Here is a 21,449-nt window from a genome sequence, read left to right as displayed (position 1 = left end):
AATGCACTTATTGCGTACATACATGTTTTTACCTTGTACTTATATTTTTAAAAATACCTGTATGTAAATGCATCTGTAACTAATTTCTGTAATTACATTTATAATTACACTGTTGACCCATCCCTTACACATAAACCCACTCTTAAACCTACCCATAGCACCAAACCTGTCCCTAACCTCACCTGTATCCAACTTCAATAGCAGCAAAAGTGTTTTGCAACACAATAAGTACATTGTACTTATTTTTTGATGTAAGTACATAGTACGGTAATTAAGGCCACCTAATATACAGTGGGACCCAACTTTCGGTCACACTTTATATTAGGTGGCCTTAACTACTATGCACTTAAATCAAAAAATAAGTACAATGTACTTATTGTGTTCATATTGTATTGCAAAACACTTTTGCTGCTATTGAGGTGGAATACAGGTGAGGTTAGGGACAGGTTTGGTGGTATGGGTAGGTTTAAGGGTGGGTTAAGCTGTAAGGGATGGGTCAACAGTGTAATTATAAATTTAATTGCAGAAATTAATTACAGATGTAATTACATATATGTATTTTTCAAAATATAAGTACAAAGTAAAAACATGTATGTACACAATAAGTGCATTGTATCAAATGATTAATTCAAATGTAAGCACATAGTAGTTAAGGCCACCTAATATAAAGTGGGACCCAACTTTCTTTTCAGGACTGATAAAAAATCATCTGGTCCTTACATAACTTGCCAAGCAAATCATATTTGAACTAGATAGAGAAAATGCTTACTATTTTTGTGTGCAATATGCATCAGATGGTTAGTGAACAGACTGTGGGTGGTCTGTGGGCATATGCACTGTCACATATATAGAAGAACTTTTTGCTATAAATAGGGAAAGAAACAGAACACTTCACAAACAGGCACATAAAAATGTGATTATATACTTTTTGATAATTTATGACACCATGCAGGAGACTGTGAAAATAAAAATGCTTATTTTGGCTGTGATACCAAACATTTATTTCAATATATATTAAGACATATCATCCTCAGTCAAAATACATCGCTAAACAAAACCCCACAAGGCGAAACTTCCAAATATCTGTCAACAGGTTCAACCGAAAAGCCATTTCTCTGATGCACCATATCTGGTTTAGAGCACTAATAAAGCAAGTGTCTCTATGACACTCAAATAATAACCCACTGATCTCTCTTACATTTCAACAGTTTGCTGGCAAAGTTACAAATACCTATTTACAGGGCTAAAAAGATTGAATGATTATTCGGTTGATTCCGCAGAATGAAATAGAGTATAAATCAAGGGACCAGCCATCACTATTAAAGGCATCATTTACAAAAGAAAAGCAAAACAAAACAAATCCTTTAGTTACAGTACATACAGTATTAAGTCACCATGCATATGTAAGGACAGGTAAAAGCCATAATGTGGGGTACAATTATACTGTACAAGCATATATAAAACTTTAAAATGTGTTGGTTCGAGTCACTCTTTTAAAACAGACACATCAAAATATGTATATATATATATATATATATATATATATATATATATATGTATATGTATACTGTATGTATATATATACACATATACATATATATACATGAATTAACTACATGTAATCTTACACCTTGTTCAACATAAATTCTTATTTGGCAATATTTATGTATATATTAAAATATGGTCCTAACAAGGATGTAAACAATGAGCTAGAAATACAAATACACAGTTTAGAACTGTTTAGAAATATACACGCCACACAGGACGAATCCTAACATTGTCTATTTGTGTATTTTATTAAAACTTCTTAGTTTATGCAGCACTTGTCATTATGCAGTGACTGTGCCCATTCTTAAGTGCCATTTGATGGCACAGACAGTGGATATTTAAAGCAAAGTCAGTGAACATCTGTCAATTCTGCACCGTAATCATTACAGCAGCAACATTTTTGTACAGTTACTGCAAGATGGAGCTAAGTTATCACTAGCTAATAGGCATATAATACTTTTTGAGGCACTCTATGAACATGATTATTAGCATTTTTTAGACGTTTACAAAAATAAGCAATGAATTCCCACTAGTACCTTTGGGGGCCTCCTATTGCTCTCATATTGTGTATGCTTCTCTGCAATGTGCAGTGAAGTATGAGTCATTTGTTTATGCTCACACTCTTAAAAATAAAGAGGACAACGCACCTCAGTAGCTATATAACCCCATCCTGCCAGGCAAAATAGGGGGACAACTAAAAAAATGATGCACAATTCATCACTGTAAACATACAGCAATGGGCCATAAAACACAATTATACCTGTGCTCAAAGCACACTACAAAATATGGGGGCTTGCAAATCAATATATATGAGTGAAATAGTGCTCATTGGCCTATGGAACCAAATAAACGTTCTATATTACACAAAGGCAATATGACATTAATGTCTGAAGAATGTATTGTTCTCTGCATTACAATGCCAAAGGCTGAGTCTCTATAAATTTATTGTCTCTATGCCAGCAAAGAGCGCTTTCAACTGTTTGAATGAAAATAGCTCATTCATGGTCACTAAAACACACAGTGCATATGGTTAAACAAGCCCCCTAAACAAAACATCCATTTGGTTAATACATTGTTGCTAAAATCCTCTGTAAACTTCACACTAACATTCTCCTATTTGTCTAAAAGCTATGGGTCTGATTGAAAGCCCAGCTAAAATATTTAATAGCAACATTTTTCTCCTTAAGCATGAAAAGATGTGATTGAATGGTCCAGTATACATACAAATATTCATATTGAGAAAATACATATAAATTTACAAAGTTTTTAAAAGCACCCACGTTGCCATGAGACAACAGACAATTCCGATAAGACAATGGATTTGATAACAAAGCTAATACGAATGAGATAGGCAAATCAAACAATCACCTTTACCAAACAGCCCCAAATTTCACATTTTGTGCTTATGTTATAGTAACAAAGCCTACAGAATGTAGACTGAAAATGCACAATGTTGCCTTACGTGTTCTGGAGAGTGCAGTTGTGTCTAACGGTCAGGGAATGTACATGTGTCCAGAATGACTGGCTCCAGTCTTCAGAGTCCAGAGAGCAAGGCAACTCTTAGGATTGTAAAGGAAAGAGGTTTCTTTCACTCCTTGTAAGTCAAAATGGGGGGAGGTGTAGGGGAGGATTTGAAAAAGTGAGGCAGGTTCCTGGCATTATCAGGACTAGGTCCTCTGTCGGGCAGCAGGATGATGTTGCCTTTCCTGCGTAGTGTGGAGTCTCGACTGGAGGTGGTGGAGAGAGTTTCTGAGGTGGCTTCACTGCTGGCTTCCACCGGAGTGACTCGGATGGTGGTGATACTCTGTTGGTGGTGGTGATGGTGGAAATGGGGATGATGGGGGTTGCTCATGTCTGGTAGGCTCCGGTTCCCATCGATGGAGCCGTAGCCGTCTTTCAATGACTCGCAGCTTTCGGAGTCCCGGTTCAGATCGTTGAGCTCAAGGGACTGACGGATGCTGCCCCGCTCCTGCGGTTTCCATCTCCAGGACCCGCTGCCGTCTGTAGATGGTGGTTTAACCACAGGCTTGTTCTCAGGGTGGGCCTCCACTCGAACAATGCCCGTGTTGGGTTCCTGATCCATGAGGGCTTTGTAACGGATGGATCCGGTACAACTCACGGTGCTTCCCTCACTTTTAGGACTGCCGTGCAACATGCCCTGCTGCTTAGACATTGCAATGACCTGCATGATACGTGGTTGGCTGTTAGTCCGACAGGCGGTGCTCTTCTCTGCTACCTTCAGCCATTTCGACCGTGCATTCCCACCCCCTCCCCCACCATCATTCACCTCCCCACCATACTCCTGAGGTGAGCAGCTCACATTCTCTTGGGTCTCCTCAGGGATGTGCACCAGTTGGGACGATCCTGGTCGTGACTGGATCGATACCCTGGCTCCACCAGTTAGGCCACCAGAGCTATTATGATTGGCTAATGGCACAGCACTAGCGGCTAGCTTCATGTACTGCCCATGAGGTCCACCACGGAGCTCACCATCTAAGCCCATGGCTGAGGGTTCAGAGCTGCAGCGGAGCTCCATGTTTCGCTGGGGAGACAGTTGTCCAGCCTCAGCCTCCATCACCTGCAGAGACAGCTTGCGGTTCTCATTCTTGGTCTTCCATTGTGAGAGCAGCTGCTTGGAACGTGTGGAGTCCATGGAGGCATGGATAGCAGCATGGCGGCGAGGCACTGGTTCTTCAACTCCAGTTGAGTGCACGCGGGGCAGAGTGTTACTGAATGTCACAAAGCTCTCCTTGCAGAGGGGACTGGGAGGTGTAATGCACTCTACCTCTGTGCTTGCCCTTTTCAAACTGGACATGTTCTCTCTGTGGGACGGGCCACGTAGCAGGATACTCTCAGAACGAGCTGAGGTGGGACGCTCCCGCATGCTCAGGCTCTTAGGTGGCAGTAAGCGTGGTGGATCTGTGTTCAGGTTTGGTAGAGGTCTCAGAGGCTCCCGCATGGCAGGTTGAGGCACCACTGGCTGGGGTTGTGGTAGAGGTTGTGGTTGTGGTGGCTGTGGTTGCCGGAGAGGAGGATGTACATGTGTCTTTAGAGATGTGTCTTCACTAGGTTTAAAGTTTCCAACTGCATACAGACCCTAGGGTAGTGCAAAAATGCAGAATATATACAGCAATATCAATCAATAGATGCCATATAGATCTTAGTCATAATAGTGATATTTATTGTTTTGCAAATGAAAATGATTTGAGAGACCCTTGTATAGTCTATTCAAAAGGTTATATGGTCTCCCAGCCTGGCTAAGCTAGTCTTTAGCTGGTTTACTGACTCAGTCAATAGGTTTATGCTCTTTCCTGACTGTCAAAGACTAGAATCTTCTCCAGTCAATGGAAACAGTCTTTAAGAGTTGAGTCTAGTCTTAGCTTTAGCTGGGTAGCCAGCAAGTCTCTCAGTCTGATCATCTGTGAAGTACCCAAACCCCCCTCGAACCAGTCAACAGACCAGTCTGACCAGAAGATTGAATTTCTTTCAGCAGTGTTGTCCCAAGGTCCTGTAATGATTAAGTTTTTTTTTTCACCAGTGGCAGTAATTTCTTTGCCAAGATATGTTTTTCAACATTAACATTAGCTGAATGAACTACAGCCTTGTTTTCATTCTCCAAAAAATAATACATATGGTGCCTACATTGACTAAAGTCCATCATGAGCCTACATTAACTTTTGAGAGCTTTCCTCATTTTGTCTCTGGTCTATACACCCAATGTGGGATTCCACAGCCAGAGTATCAAACAGCATTACATAGTAATTTGCTTGACCTGATTAGCATACACTATGCTGAGCAAACAATAAAATCAGGGCCTGATGTACTGATTTACCTCAGCTGTGTTAATTCCTCCTAAAGGAGTTTTGGCATTGTTGCTGATGTTAGAAATCACAGGGTGTACATAGCCCTCAAGATCAGATTGAGCAGGGAAGAAGTCGAATTAGTGAGAGAGCAAAAAAGAAATGGTGGGAGGAATGTGAGGGGTGTGTGTGGGTGGAGAGCAGAAAAGAAGCCACAAGGGATTTGCATGTGTGAGCTATTTTTATCTCCATTAAAACAGCATTGTCTTATAGCACCTTGCTAATTCTCTATGATTCTTTTCCAGTGCCAGGTTTCATAGAGTAATATAGATTTGTCATGGGAACATGTAAAATGAATTATTATCCACACAGCGCCTTTGAAAGCCTCAACAACAAGACTCACCAGGTAGACGGCTATGCCCCCTCCGATGAGAAAGCCACAGTACACATCCACGGCATGGTTCTTGAACTGAATGATGCGAGTCAGGCCACAGATAATGCCACAGATGATGAAGGAAAACACCAGGAGTGGCTTCAGGAGTTTAGATGAGTCAGTCAGAGTGGCATTAAAGTACATCTGTGGAAGGAGACCAGCCTTTTGACTGAAGTTTAATGAAAATGCTTTATAGTGGAAAGGACAGTTGGATTATTTGGCATGCAGTTAGATATCACTTGATTCAACTGTGCCATGAGTCAAGTGGATTACTTACGGAGATGTACACAGCCGCAAAAGCTGCCAGAGTGGCGTGCTGAGATGGGAAGGACTTCCTGTAATGAGAGACAGACAGCCTTGCTAGATTTTCAGATCGTTTTCACACTGAACACATTTGAGGTAGTGTTCCATGCTAAAGGACAGATGGGAATGGAAAGCCATAGATAATCATGTCTATAGTTCCCTAATTCATATATTGTGCCAAACAGGATCAGAGCTTTTTATTTCCAAGAACTAGATATTCTGGAGACACATTTCAATTTACGTAACAGAAGCGTAAGCCTTTGGGGACACACACACCACACCGACCCTCTTTACGTCTAATTTTTACGTTATACAAAATGTCTGCACAACAGATAATCACGGCTATTGAGAGTGCATGAAATGAGTGGAAGATTGAAAACCAGAGCTGCGCAAATGGATGTGTGTGGGTGTGCTGGAATGGGCAGCCGGGTTGTGAGTGAAGCAACAAGACTGAACTCTGTGTGGGTTTTACAGGAACGCCATGTGCCAGAGGACAGCGCCACATTCATTCTGCTGCCTTCACATTTACCTACACTGTTTATAGCAGGGATTGTATACAAATCTATTGATCCAAACAGACCTTTACTGTAAGTAGAGTTGCTGTGCAGCAGGTCCATTCAAATTTTGTCAGCAATAATATGTAAAATCATCTTTGTTTGGGTATATTGTTAATCACCCACAATCCATCAGTATTAGAGTGAGCTTTTCATAAAGTCAGTCTTGAATCATTGCATGACACAGGTATTTTAATTGCAGATGCTTGATTAGAAATCCTGAAATGTTAAAAAAAAAATCTTGCCAATTTGAACTCAAGTGGAAGTGAACTAAAAAAAAACAAAAAGACTTTCAATCAGATTATCACAGATGGAGGCAAATCTCAGTCCAATGAGAATTTTTTTTTAAACTATAAAAGACCAGATTAAATCAAAATGGACTCTATTTACTTTCTTAATGCACGTTCATCATCTTATTGTGATTGACTCGTTGAATGTTACTACAAAAAAAAATTATTTTCAAAATCTTTCATTGACATATTTGGTAACACTTTATTCACTATTAATTAAGAGTTTCCCCTCAATAAACTCCTACTTTGCTTCTTATTAATAGTTAGTAAGTTAAGTTAGTTGTTACGTTTAGGTATGGGGTAGGATTAAGGGATGTAAAAAATGTATATGTGCTTTATAAGTACTAATAAACAGCCAATATGCTAGTAATATGCATACTAATAAACAACTAGTTAATAGTGAGTATTGGTCCTTAAAATAAAGTGCTACCAAATATTTAGTAACAGTAACTTGATCTGCCTCTAAAACAACTTTCCTTTTCTGCTGACATCACTTTTACCACACAGGCTATTGGATAATGTTAACCAGTAGCCAAACAGCTATTTAAACACTGTTTTAGCAAACTCACATTCAGCATGGCTCAACTGACCCTTTATAGGGACTTTGACTGACATGCGATCTAAACCAATCATAATGCTGAATCAAACAAACCTTTCTTTCCACAGTTGAAACAAGATACCTTCTGATGTTCATTCATGTTTATTTCATGATATAACTAGTACAGAGATGAGATGATCGCTTCATGTGCCACTTGAACTGAGGTGCTGCGGTCAGTCACGACACATTAAAGAGCCACAAACGGTATTTATTTTGTGAATTTCTTAAAAAAAAAGACAAAATTTGAAAGCTGATACTTTGTTTCATACCAAAAGTAACTTGCTCTGTCTTGTCTGTCGTCGTGTTGTCAGCTATCTCTTTGCTCCGCAGAAAAAAATGCCCATCCAAACAATTCCCAATGGGTAAAATTATATCCTGCCCTACAATTTTTCTTGTTCACAACATCACAACACCATTTCACATTGACTTAACAGTCACAATGATAAAATGGTATGTAATGCTTGTTCCAAATTTAGATTATTTTTGGGCATGATCATGCATGTTGACGAACTACAATCTGACACAGATACCGCTCTCTGACCTGCCAGCGTTGATTGCTGCTGGATCATGCCCAGAGCAGATGTCATCCACAATGAAAGAGTTTTCATCACAGGAAGTGTTGAGGCTGGTGTAGTTGGGCTTGCACACGGTGAGGAAGTAGGGGGCGTGGTATCCTGTGGCCAGCTGGATAACATCTGTGATGAGTGCGGTGATGCACAGGCCAAACACATGGACCCCTGAAAATGAGACAAAAGTATATGCACAGACCTTTTTTCTCAGTCATATAAAGCAAATACTACATTTCATAAGCAGCAAGAAGACTTCATAAGCTTGCGATAAAATAGATGGAGCTTTCATTATTAATATCAAACTCAATATAGTACAAGACTATAAAACAGACAGAATGAGTCAAGATCAAAAGAGTATTCCGAATAATATTTATACAAGCCATATTGCTTTTTATAGAGTCACAAAGAGCAGAAATGTATACACCCACCCACAAACCTCACAGCTCGTCGGATGTAAGAGTTGAAATTGCAGCCGGCGGCGTTTATGTTAGCCTCTGTTTTGATGGTGATATTTCTTCTGGCCAAGCAGCAGTACAGGATCCCTTCCCCAATCATAATCTGTGGGAATATGGTCATCTGTGTTTACACAAACATACAGCACCCCCTTTTTACTGCCATCCGTCCCCTCTCTAGTGGCTTCCAGGGGTCATTTCTAATACAATCACTGACACATCAACTCCATTACTGTAATTAAAGTAATCGCTCCAATCCATCCATCCATTCATTCATAGCCATATGAGAGGGATTTCATCCAAAACTAAAAAAAAATTGATGAGGGAAGGGGGTGTCTTGAAAGTCATCCAGGCCTCCACTATCGCAATGACTAAACTGTTAATTCCATGTAAATGAAAAGCAGAAACCCATAGATTTATATGTAAATGCTTCTGAAGGGGGCATCTGCTGTGGAGGACGAGATAGAGAGTGAGAGAGACCCTCCTGAGATCACACTTGCCGCACACCTACAGTCAAGTGCAGCACTCGAGTGCAGCAGGCGCTACCATAACAGCTGGAGCTACCAGCAGGATACACATTCACACGCCGCCTGCTAGCAAAGGCTCAGCCATAATACCCATACAGTACTGAGGCCCAAAACTCATTTGGGTGATTTAGCATCGAGAGAATGTTGTTGAGTGATTAAACATGGAGCAAAAGTCAAAATTATGACGCAAATGTTTGGGCTGAGGTGGCCATTTGCACCCATGCTTCACTGCAGACCAACCACAGACTTATTTACAGTGGCTGACAAATGCAAAATGCAAAGGATAACAGTGATAGCACTCAAAAGCATAGCCGCCTTGCAAAATTAATTAGGCCAGTATGGTGGAGCACCTAATGTGATGAAAATACCCAAGCGACGTGCTGGGGAGTTGATGAAACAAATATGTCATTAAACATTTAACGAATCTGCTCTCTGATGAATATAGGTGGAGCAAAGCAATTTTAAGATGATGTTGATGAGACCAACACTGGAATAACAAACTTTAAAAGCCATTGTGAATATAATAAACAACTGGGGCAATGATAGAAAGCTTGTATTTTTGGTTCAAATTTATTGATTTATTTAAAAAAACTAATTAAAAATTAAACTCATGTATCGAAATTCATAAAAATTAAAATAAAATGTAATCATATTAATGAATTAATAATTGATGATATTTGTAAAATACTCTTCACGTCTTGTAAAATATTTTGAAATATTTTTTTTTACTTTTTACTTAATAGATACACCACATGACATTTTTAATAAATTTAAACTCTTCTTGAAATGGATACATTTTTATTTAACATGAATACAAAGAGTATTCAATATTTCTGAGAATGTGACACGTGTTTTAAACTGAAATTTTAAATGTTTTTCCTTTTCTTTTTTGGCCAGTCTTAATATTCATTGACCCAGCTGTGACCCAGTGGCCTATTTCTTCAAAAGCTACACTACCGTTCAAAAGTTTGGGGTTGGTAATATTGTTTAACGTTTTTCAAATTAGTCTCTCATGCTCACCAAGGCTGCATTTATTATAAAAACAACAGTAAAAACATCAATATTGTGAAATATTATTACAATTTAAAATAACTCATATCTATTTTAATATATTTAAAAAAATTTTTTTTTAATGTGATGGTAAAGCTGAATTTTTAGCAACTTTCAGTCTTCAGTCTCACAAGATCCTTTGAAAATCATTCCAATATACTGATTTGGTACAAAAGAAACAGTTCTTATTATTATCAATGCTAAAAACAGTTGTTTGGCTTAATATTTTTGCAGAAACCGTTATACATTTGTTTTCAGGATTCTTTGATGAATCGAAAGTTCAAAAGAAAAGCAAGTGAATATCTGTACTGAATATCACTTTCGATCAATTTAATGCATTCTTGCAGAGTAAAATAATTAATTTATTAATTAAATTAATTTTAATCTTACTGAGCCAAAAGCTTTGAACAGTAATGGAGTTCAAATACAACTCTCAAAAGCTACAATATCCAAACACTGTCAAACTTCCAGCTTTTGAAAACCCAAGGAAATGTGACAATCAGGGCTTGAAGATATTTGCTCTTTTTGAGCTGTCTTTGCAGTGATAATCTTGTAAACCTCAACATGTATACAGATGGTAAAATGCAATTGAGGGCAATCTATTAGACTCATGAGTTCATCACCTAGGGTCGTGATAATAGACTCACAACATGCCTGGAGAGGCTTAGTGCCTTGTCGCCCAACTGATGTTCAAAATGCATGCTGGGTGGGTGGCAGACAAAATTTCACTGACAGTTTGGGAAGAAGAAAACATGCAAGAGACAAGCAAAAAAGAAAGAAAGAAAGAAAGAAAGAAAAATGGCTTGAGAGAACACAAATAGAAATGCTAACAACAATTTAGCCGAGGTGAAAGCAGAGAAACCCATACTTAAGGTGAATTAGTTAGACAAATTTGCTTTCATTCCATTTTTTAAGTTGCTTTAATTAAATCAATTGCAAAATGCATAAATATAAATGTAAGTATATTGTAAGCAAGTATTGCAAGTAAGTACTGTAAATGTAAGCAAAAATATAACTGACTCATCCTGTACAGATTTTCAGATACGAGAATGAGAATGTCCCTCAATGCTGCCTGTAATTGACCACCAGCAAGCAGCAAATCATGGTTCATGGCTGAGACAAAGCTAAAGCCATCAAGCGATTTCTTGTCTTTAACATGAACTATGTGTGTGCAAAGCTAGCAACAATTTGCAACTTCAGGTGACTACAAAGAAACTGGAGGCACACCATCAAAAATAGATGAATTAATATTCACTGTAATATTCATTCTTGCCCCTCTAAACTGAGATCAAACACTAGGACTGCATGAATAAGTAAGAGTGCCATCTAGACTAAACAAGAGTGAGAGTGTCAATCTGGCATTTACCGTTACCGCTGGCCCGGCGAAAGCCAGACTGAAGAGCATCAGGAAGGGGATGACCTCCTTTGTGGGCTCAATGTAAGGCATGCTGAGACTGCGGTCATTGCAGCTGTAGCCTGAACGCACCGGCTTAAAAATATCTGTCAGCTCCAAGAAGTATAAGCTGACCACAGAGGACACCAGAATTGGGAGCTGTAGAGATAAAACAGAAGGAATATGATTTATTAGATGGGTCTTGTTTACTAAATATGCAAAATGAGTAGAGAACAACAATGAAATTATGCAAATTGTATTAGGCAAATGGTGCACTGTCCCATAGTTTGCCTCATCCAGGCTAATTTGCAAACTGTTGCTAACATGATAGGTGGTAATTATTCCATTGACAAGGCAATGGAAGTACTGTATCTGATCATGTGACTTCTCATCTGTATTTTGCCACTGTTTCACATTTAGGATTGAGCTCACCTGGGATGTATTTCCTGTACAATGATGTAACTCACTGATTAACTACCATAGTACGATGCATCATTTGGAAAAACTAACCAACTAGTCACAACTGTTTCCTGAATCCATAATAACATGGTCAGACCTCCGTCTTTTGAACTATGTTGGTTCAGCAATATAGGACAGACATTAATGACATTGCACGCAGTTGATGGAGAAATAACTCATGCTAATTAATCAGTTCTAGCTCTTTTAAGATATGCCATAGAAGAACCATTTTCGGTTCCCCAAAGAACCTTTCAGTGAACAGTTCCTAATACAACCTTTTTTTTCTTCAAATTCACACCGCCAGCGTCTTTGCATGTTACTAGTCTCTGTACTGTGAAGACGCTTGTGGGCGTTCCTATACTGTCGCTCTAATATTATTGGTAGACTGCACATCTGGCCATATCTTAAAGTGCCCCTATTATGGATTTTTGAAAATTACCAGCAGTGTTGTAACACAGCTCTAAGTGAATGAAAACATCCTGCAAAGTTTTAAATCTGAAAGTGCACCGTGTACAAAGTTATTGTCTCTCAAAAGAAACAGTTGAATCTGAATCATTGAAACGAGACATTTTTAAAATGAAACCCCAGCTGTTTCATGTTGGTGTCAACATGAAACTAGCATATTGCCCACCCACTTGTTGTGCATGCAGACCCGAGAAAGCTTGAACCCCCCTCCCTCAAACACTGACGCTGTGCTCTGCACTGTAAATCCGTTTTTTTAGTTTTTGTATTGTTTTTACTGCCAAAGGATGAGGCTGTGAAGAATCAATGGTTAAAGTTCATTTTTACAGCAGTACCACAGCAACATAGCCCAAACCTTGTGTTGTGTGCCCATCATTTTACTGAAGAGCGCTACAGTGTTTCCCACAGACTTACACTCTATGTGTGGCAGGGCTTCTGCCGTGGGAAATATATACCGGTTCACATTTACAGCTCTGTGTGTTTCCTGCATAAAACCATGATTCGATTTTTGCGTTGGTCTGAATGAAAATGCTAATTCATTCTTTGCCACTAGATGCCACTTTTGGAGCGTAAAAATAGCTTTTTCCCCGGTAACGGCTGTACACAAAGCAGTACTGCACTCACAAATGCTGATTTATGAAATGGAAATTAAATCGTCCAATTGGACCAATCACTGCAGATTAGCGTCACGCAAAAGAGAGGTATGGAAAAATGAATCGTTGAGCGAGTCGCTTGGGAGTCGTTGAGATTGACATTTTCGATCAATCAACTAATTAAACTCATACTGCTAAACATTACTAAAACGTCATTCGAATTTGACAAATAATACATTTTCTAGTCCCTGATAATCAACATTATGCAGGGGAAACTGTAAATATGAACTACAAAAGTGCTAAACTGCTCACTGCATCATATAGCTAACAACACAAACTATCAATGTATCAATCAAACTCACTAAGACTGATGACAGTTTCTTTTCCACACATTTCTTATACATTTTCTTGTATGTGGTTGCAGTAAAATCATATAATATGCTGCAGAACTCTGTCTTGTCTTTCCTGCACTAGAAACATAGTCTTCACTCCTATGGTTGTTGCTCAGGAAATTCACTGCTCATTTGCATTAAGTTAAACTTTTCTTAACTTTGTCACATGACTCGCTCAATGGTACATTCTGCATTGGTCACTGACGCTCAAGTCGCAGGAAATCACCAGCTCTCCATTGAAAATGTATGGGATCATTTTGTTGCTGCGTAGCACTGGTGGTGTGAACTTTAGTGTGAAGAACATTTCAATAATCTGAAGAACTTTTTTACACCATAAAGTACCTTTTGAGGAATGCACAATGGCAATGGCTGTGTATTGGTGCTTGTCAAGCTAACTGCTACAATCAGCGTTATGTTGGTAAGTGAGCACCGATACATATAATGAGGGTTTGGATGAAACTATGCTGGAGTTACATCCCCTGAGGCTTTTCACACTCGTCTTCGGTACTAGGTTCATGCTAAGGTTAGACAGAAGATGTGTGATTATGGGAGAATAAAGGTTATTCTCAGGTGAATATGCATGGAACTTCTTTAGATATCCTAGAATTACTGTTGTCATTGACACGGTTCACCCCATAGTATCTCAATGAACAAGGATCAGCTGGAGATGTCTTCGCTGCTGCAGCTCCCAGGAGGAAATATATTGCGCTGTGCTATGCAAAGTGGAAATATGCCATGGTACTGAATAATTACAAAATTGAGCGGACAGCATGAAGATCAAAGGTGGGGGTAGGGGGTTTAATTACTGTAATCAAGACCCTTCTAAAAAGGGGAGAACATCTGCAGAAAAACCCCTGTGGTTTAAACTTCTAGTGATGCTGCGTCTTACAGCACCAATACCAATAACCTCTATGATATTTGCACTGGACCAGCTGTAGTTCCAAACTATGAATATCAGTTATTGTCTACGGTCCACCCATAATTCTCAAGTAAACAAATTAATTCTGTAGTTTGACTGTATATTTGTATATTTTGACTGTGTCTTTAACTTTAAACATTTCTCATTTAGGCCTATATTTTGTTTAAGTTATTACAACACAAACACACAGCTTACATTGCAATATATACTTTATAGGCTACCCTTTGATGTAAGCCATCAAAGCATAATGCTTTCTGACAATAATGCAACAATTTACCTCTTCTTTAAACAAAAATATAAACTTTTTTTTTTTTTATCATCGGTCAATAATATATTGTCTGATATTGGATATTTAATTGTTCATGCTCATTTTGCCTATCTTTGCTAATTATCTTAGCTGTCTTCTAACACTCACTTTAAAACTCTGAACATTCTGATGGCTAAACTGACTTATAGCACTTAAAACAGTTTACTTTAGTTTAGAGCTTTATTTTAATGTATTTGGTTACACTTTATTTTAAGGTGTTCTTGTTTTAAGTACTGACTAATATTTATTAACTACATGTACTTACTATATGGTTAGGGTTTGTTTTAGGGTTACTTGCATGTAATTATATTCATAATTTATTTTCACTATAATAGTAAGTACATGTAACAAGGACACCTTAAAATAAAGTGTTACCACGTATTTATATAAAATAGTATACGATTTTAATATTTGCTATTTATTAGTTGTCAGCTAAAAATAAAGTTTATCTGTATTTTTATATCAGTGCATCTGTAGCTAAAGCTGAAATTAAAAATATACTATGAAATTTAATTTACCTTGCTAGCTAAACATGGCTGAACAACTGAACAAGACGAAATTTGATATTTACATCATTAGATAAATAGGAATGTATTGGCCATACACCAGTGTGGAATAATAACTTAGATCTAAACTAGATCTAGATCTTACACTGGCTTCCAGTTACATTTAGGATTGATTTTAAAGTACTTTTACTCATTTACAAATCACTCAATGGTCTAGGACCTAAATACATTGCAGATATGCTCACTGAATATAAACCTAACAGACCACTAAGATCATTAGGATTGAGTCAGTTAGAAATACCAAGGGTTCACACAAAACAAGGGGAGTCTGCTTTTAGCTATCATGCCGCCCGCAGTTGGAACCAGCTTCCAGAAGAGATCAGATGTGCTAAAATATTAGCCACATTTAAATCCAGACTCAAAACTCATCTGTTTAGCTGTGCATTTGTCAAATGAGCACTGTGCTACAGTACGTCCGAACTGATTGCACTATGTATAATCATTTTCTATTCTTAACTGTTTTAAATTCTTTTTAAATTAATTTTTATATCTTGTTTTTATTATTATTATTTTTTAATTCCTTGTTTTGACTTTCTCACTTCCTTTTATGTAAAGCACTTTGAATTACCACTGTGTATGAAATGAGCTATATAAATAAACTTGCCTTGCCAGCATATTGTGTATGTTAAAAATAAAGGTTATAAGGAACCGTCAAAAGAATATATATATATATATATATATATATATATATATATATATTTTTTTTTTTTTTCATGAGAGGACAAATTAAACTTCTCGGCCATCTTGTAGTTCATTTAGTAAACTGAAACATTAGTGAAACAGGGAAGTTAATTAGGCAAAATTAGAGAGGCGAAGCATATTAAATTACTCCGCTTTTAATTCATTCTCAGCTTAGGACAGAAACAAGGTCTCTGCAGCGAGGCTACTCTATAGAAGGCAACCAGGTCACACCTGGGAACAAGATATTAATTTCAGTGCAGCCAGTGAGCTTTGATTCTGTCTGATTTGAAAATTCAGAGTCTATTCCAGGTACGTTGTTTACAGGATCCTACATTTGATATCTGGATGAGAAACACATGTATCATGAAATTTTTCTCACTAATTACATAAAATAATATGTGAAGTCATTGCATTTTTACAATGAGGCACTCACAAGTCTTATTAGAAAAATATCTTGTAGTAATTCATTATGCCCTCATTCTCTAAAATGAATTGTTTAAACTGAATAGGAAGCCAATAGTCTATAGTTAATGACCATGGTTTTTAATACATACAACAGAATGGTTTAATATTTTTTAATATTCAAGAAACATTAAATTCAGCACTGCAGCTTGACAAATAAACAAGACAGATCAAAGACTGCCACCATTATGTCAATGACACCAGTGATCAGCACTCATTTGTCTGTGATATCTAGGCCATGTCAGATTAGCCTTCATACATTAACTGTCCATATTCCAACCCCACTATATTTAATATTGCCCTCTGAATTCTGTGACAGACAGCATTGTTTATATCTTATTTTAATACTCATTTTCAGAATGTTTCCAGTCCTGTTTTATTATCAACGTGGATGATTTTCTTCACTTAGACTTTGAACTAATAGGCTACTCTACTAAGGCCATGTTGTCTGTGCCAATGCAATCAGGAAAAGAGTGTTTTTGAATGGTAGACATCAAAAAGCAAGCCAAAATTTTATGCGCAAAAGCCACAACACAATTTTTTATGTATTTCTCTTCACACATCACGCATAGCCTACCCCCTTAACATTAACACGACACACAACAAGTGTAATGCATTTGCCCTTCTCACGACCAGAACTGCATACAGTAGGCTATATGTAAAGTTAACAAGCGGTCATGCAGAATGAACGCTGACTATGGTTCCAATCCGCTTGATTGCTTTGATTTTTGAACGTGACCATCGCGTGAATGAAGACCACCATCAACTCAACTCTCTTCTATTAATTAGACAAGATACAAAAAGGATAGCTCTCTCAGTTTGTGCTACACTCACTTACCTCCACGAAATAAAAGCAGGGCAGCAAGGTAACGCTGTCTTTGGTCATCTTGCCTTTGAGTCTTTCCTTCGCAGACATGATGAACGGTGCGTCCCTTTAAAAAAACCCGGTGCGCGAAGAGAGGAACACTGAAGCCCAGCTGGTGTAATTTCTCCCCGTGTGCAGTAATTGCGCTCCTTTAGGCTGTCGCTTTCTCCATCCCCAAGTGCGCTTTTACTGCGGATAGAGACGCACGGAAAGATGCCGAATCAAACCTGGCGACATCATGACTGAAACCATGACAACACAATCACCATCCCCTGAGGACGCGCCGATGGAGATGTTAGCAATGTCCAACGCCGATTAATGTTTCAAGCCAACCTTCAACCTTCTGATTAGAGGCAATATGCTGACCAGATGACGTCAGAGGTGTGCTAAAAACCCATTTTCACCAGAAGCGAGCGCGCGCGCACGTGAGTGTGAGAGAGGTGGGGGCGTTCACGCTTCTTCTTCACACTATCATAAATTGTCAAATGGCTCAAACTAAGGCTCAGATGGGTTGTAGATAAGGCGTTGTCTTTTATAAATACATACTGGAGAAATGGTTTTGAGACAAGACGCTGTAATGATTTGCAAGTCATAAATCCCTTAGTCAAAGCATTGCAAAATACCTCATATCCACCTTTACTTTATAGCGTAGCGTAGTTATGAAAAAAATTGGGGCCTCAAGTTTTGCCTAAATATTGCATTCCATATGAAAGTCCCTAAAATTATTGCAGAGCGTCAAAGAATGCTGTTAAGTTGAAGAGTAAAACTGCATAAAGTAGGCTATTCATATTTTATCGTATCACTTGCAAGTATTATGCAAATATTTTCTTCCTTCTATTAAATAGGCCTTTGCATAAAGTGATACGCGAATAACAAAAAGTCCAAATGAGAATGTCTGTCTGGAGTCTGTATAGATAACAAATGACTCGGTAGAACTTTTTTTATTTAGCATGACTCGGGGTTATTTTTCCCCCTTAAATGTTCTTCTAAACTCAATTTCCTAAACTCGTTCAGAGTAAATTTAGAAATAGTATAAAGCCGACATAAATCTGCTTTGAATTTTGTTTTAGTGTACACACGCGCCATCTACTGGATATTTAATTACAATTTTATATAGGATGAGTGACGATTGAATTCAATTTATAATAAAGGTCTAGCTCACTTCTACCACCAATTTTATCCTACTGTGGAGGAAGTTTTATTTTTTATCTGAATTATTATTATTATTATTATTATGCTATTATCTTTATTTGCTTTACTCACCAAAGAGTGTTCTTTTCCTCATCAGTAGCCTATTTGTTTTGATGTACTAAAAGCAGTCCATAGGTCAAAGGTGCAAGATAAGTGTGACAAGAAATGCTATTTTAGAGACCTTACATCCTAGTTTCTGAGAAAATGATTTGCATTAAATACTTAGAAATGCATCTTTGGGGACATAGTTATGGACACATTTGTTGAATATGCAGTATGATCGGATGAGATAGAAGTATTTTCCGGTTGTCATACTCTGCAGCTGACTTTGAATACCTTGAATACATTGAAACACAAAAACTGCTACAACACCTAGTAAGTTTTAAAGCAGAAACGAATATGGTAGTGTATTGTCTGGATGATGTTTCACAAACTCCACATTGTCACAGCTCACGGGGAGCACGGGAACCAGGAACGAGGAGACGAGGAATTCACAACACGGGGGTTTATTATTCAAAATAGGAACACAGAATCACAGGCAGGGTAGACACTTAAAGACCGACAACCACTAACTGAAAGGACTGGGGTTTATAAAGACAAGACAATCAATGAACTAAGGAGACACACCTGGAATCAAATTAAACAATCAAGGGGAGACAGAAACTGGGTCACATGGCACACATGGGGAGCAAAACACACACAAGACAGTCCAGGGGCGTGACACACATAGGGTCCTTTACGTGCTCAATCCCATCATGATTTTCTCTGCACCAAATCCAGTACGTGATTCAGATTGTTTATTCATATGTTCAGCTTGATGTGTCACACTGTAAAAAGTGATAAGTTGACTTAACTTAAAAAATTGAGGAAACCTGTTGCCTTAAAATTATTAAGTAAATAATAATAATAAAAAGTTAAGTGAACTTGACAATTCACTTCACTTATTTTTTTAAAAATTATAATTTACTTAAAAATTTTAAGGCAACGGGTTTCCTCAATTTTTTAAAGTTAAGTCAACTTATCACTTTTTACAGTGTACTACTATCACTATTACTACTACAGCTAAAATATAGCTGCACAACTAATTATGAAAAATTATTACAATATGCAGAACATCTATACACTGTAAAAAGTGAAAGTTGACTTAACTTAAAAAAATTGAGGAAAGCAGTTGCCTTAAAATTATTAAGTATATAATAATTAAAAAAAAAAAAAAGTTAAGTGAACTTGACAATTCAATTAACTTATTTTTTAAATTATCATTTACTTAAAAATGTTAGTTTTTTTAAGTTAAGTCAACTTATCACTTTTTACAGTGTAGACAGAGTAGCTCAAAAGTTTTATGTTAATTCTCAGTATGTAAAGCAGTGGTTTCCAATATATGTGGTCCACACAGCCCCTTGCACATGCAGGGCACAGGAATAATATGCTTTATGGTCAAAAATGCAAAATGGTTGACCTCGACTGACAGACTTTTGGTCCAATGTCTTTGATACACATAATAATGCTCTTAACATAGACTTGGGCCCCAACCCCTTGACTGCTCTTTTTGGCATTAACTCGAGACCTGACTTGACTGTCTGATCTTGCCCGGTTATTGCCTATACCACTGTTTTAGCTAGATGAGAAACACATCATCCCTCCATCACATGATATGTGGATCTGAGAAATCTTTTGTATAAAACTCGAAAAGTTAAGATTCTCGCTTTCATAAGACCTGGAAACCTTTTTTTAGACCCCATCAAAGACTTACTCTTCTCCTGATACTAGCGCTAATACACAATAGTTAACTTCTATTGGAAAGAGGGAAGATAGATTCTAAAGAGAGGAATGTTCTTTTTTAAAAAAAAATCTATTTATTCATCTCTAATTATTTGCTTATTTATTATTATTATTATTATTTAGTCCCTTTTTATTTTCTTTTTTTCTCATGGTTAAATATATTATTGCTGTCAAATGATTAATCGTGATTAATCGCATCCAAAATAAAAGTTTTTGTTTAAATAATATATGAGTGTGTACTGTGTATATTTATTATGTATATATAAATACAAACACATGCATGTATATATATATATATATTTTTAAATATGCTAATATGCTATGCTTTTGTGACCCTGGACCACAAAACCAGTCTGAAGTCGCTGGGGTATATTTGTAGCAATAGCCAAAAATACATTGTATAGGTCAAAATTAACCATTTTTCTTTTATGACAAAAATCATTAGGATATTAAGTAAAGATCATGTTCCATGAAGATATTTTGTAAATTTCATACTGTAAATATATCAAAACTTAATTTTTGATTAGTAATATGCATTGCTAAGAACTTAATTTTGACAAATTTAAAGATGATTTTCTCAGTATTTTGATTTTTTTGCACCCTCAGATTCCAGAATTTCAAATAGTTTTATCTTGGCCAAATATTGTCTTATCCTAACAAACCATATATCAATGGAAAGCTTATTTACTCTGCTTTCAGATGATGTATTTATGTTGATATTTAAAAAAATAAGTATTTAAAAAAATTTACAAAAAATTTACAAATTGACACTTATGACTGTTTTGTGGTCAAGGGTCACATGTATTAAATATATTTATATATAATATAAAATATAATAATATAAATATATAAATGCATATACATGTAAATATTTTCAAAATATATACTGTACGTGTGTGTATTTATATATACATAATAAATAAACACAGTACACATACATATAGTATGTAAAAAAAACTTTTATTTATTCTGTTAAACTGATATTAAAATTATATTTTAAATTCTTATTATTCAATGAAAGGTTAGATTTTTGTGAATTTTTTTAATAAAAGATCAAAAGGATTAACAATGCAGATTAATTTTCACAGCCTTCTTTGATCATATTTACCAAGGGTACCGATATTTTTGGCCATGACTATATACAGTATATATATATATATTTTATATATTGTGTGTGTGGGAGGGTTCTGGGTGGGTTTAAATTGAGATAATCTGTAATCTCTTATTCTTCACTGAACGTGTCATGCGTGAAC

General features: G+C 36.9%; 1 protein-coding gene across 4 annotated transcripts; it reads right to left on the bottom strand.

Annotated features, from left to right (window-relative positions):
- Nucleotides 1–1,622: 1,622 nt before the first annotated feature.
- Nucleotides 1,623–17,614, bottom strand: plppr4a (phospholipid phosphatase related 4a). 4 transcript variants are annotated; one of them, XM_058761709.1, is made up of 7 exons: nucleotides 17,197–17,614; nucleotides 11,491–11,676; nucleotides 8,524–8,653; nucleotides 8,068–8,263; nucleotides 6,059–6,116; nucleotides 5,752–5,925; nucleotides 1,623–4,645 (listed from the first exon to the last, which is right to left on the bottom strand). In XM_058761709.1, the coding sequence occupies exons 1-7, from the start codon at nucleotides 17,272–17,274 to the stop codon at nucleotides 3,137–3,139; spliced, it is 2,331 nt and encodes a 776-aa protein (XP_058617692.1). In that variant the 5' UTR covers nucleotides 17,275–17,614; the 3' UTR covers nucleotides 1,623–3,136. The 4 variants fall into 4 exon arrangements, with proteins under 4 accessions (XP_058617692.1, XP_058617715.1, XP_058617701.1 ...); XM_058761732.1 differs by lacking the exons at nucleotides 11,491–11,676; nucleotides 17,197–17,614 and having other exon boundaries at nucleotides 5,752–5,950; nucleotides 8,532–8,628; XM_058761718.1 differs by lacking the exons at nucleotides 11,491–11,676; nucleotides 17,197–17,614 and having other exon boundaries at nucleotides 5,752–5,950; nucleotides 8,524–8,627.
- Nucleotides 17,615–21,449: the final 3,835 nt, after the last annotated feature.

Source organism: Onychostoma macrolepis, chromosome 02, assembly GCF_012432095.1.
Source record: "Onychostoma macrolepis isolate SWU-2019 chromosome 02, ASM1243209v1, whole genome shotgun sequence".
Lineage (NCBI taxonomy): Eukaryota > Metazoa > Chordata > Actinopteri > Cypriniformes > Cyprinidae > Onychostoma > Onychostoma macrolepis.
Note: the sequence above shows the minus strand (reverse complement) of the source record. Positions and strands in the feature narration are given on the sequence as shown.

What these genes read in the sequence shown, in the direction of transcription:
- plppr4a (XM_058761709.1), bottom strand. Translation starts at nt 17,274, where the DNA reads ATGTCTGCGAAGGAAAGACTCAAAGGCAAGATGACCAAAGACAGCGTT. An exon ending in CCTGCTTTTATTTCGTGGAG is followed by an intron (nt 11,677 to 17,196) that starts GTAAGTGAGTGT and finishes TTATCTCTACAG; the next exon opens with CTCCCAATTCTGGTGTCCTC. An exon ending in ACGAGCTGTGAGGTTTGTGG is followed by an intron (nt 8,264 to 8,523) that starts GTGGGTGTATAC and finishes TCTCATTTTCAG; the next exon opens with GGGTCCATGTGTTTGGCCTG.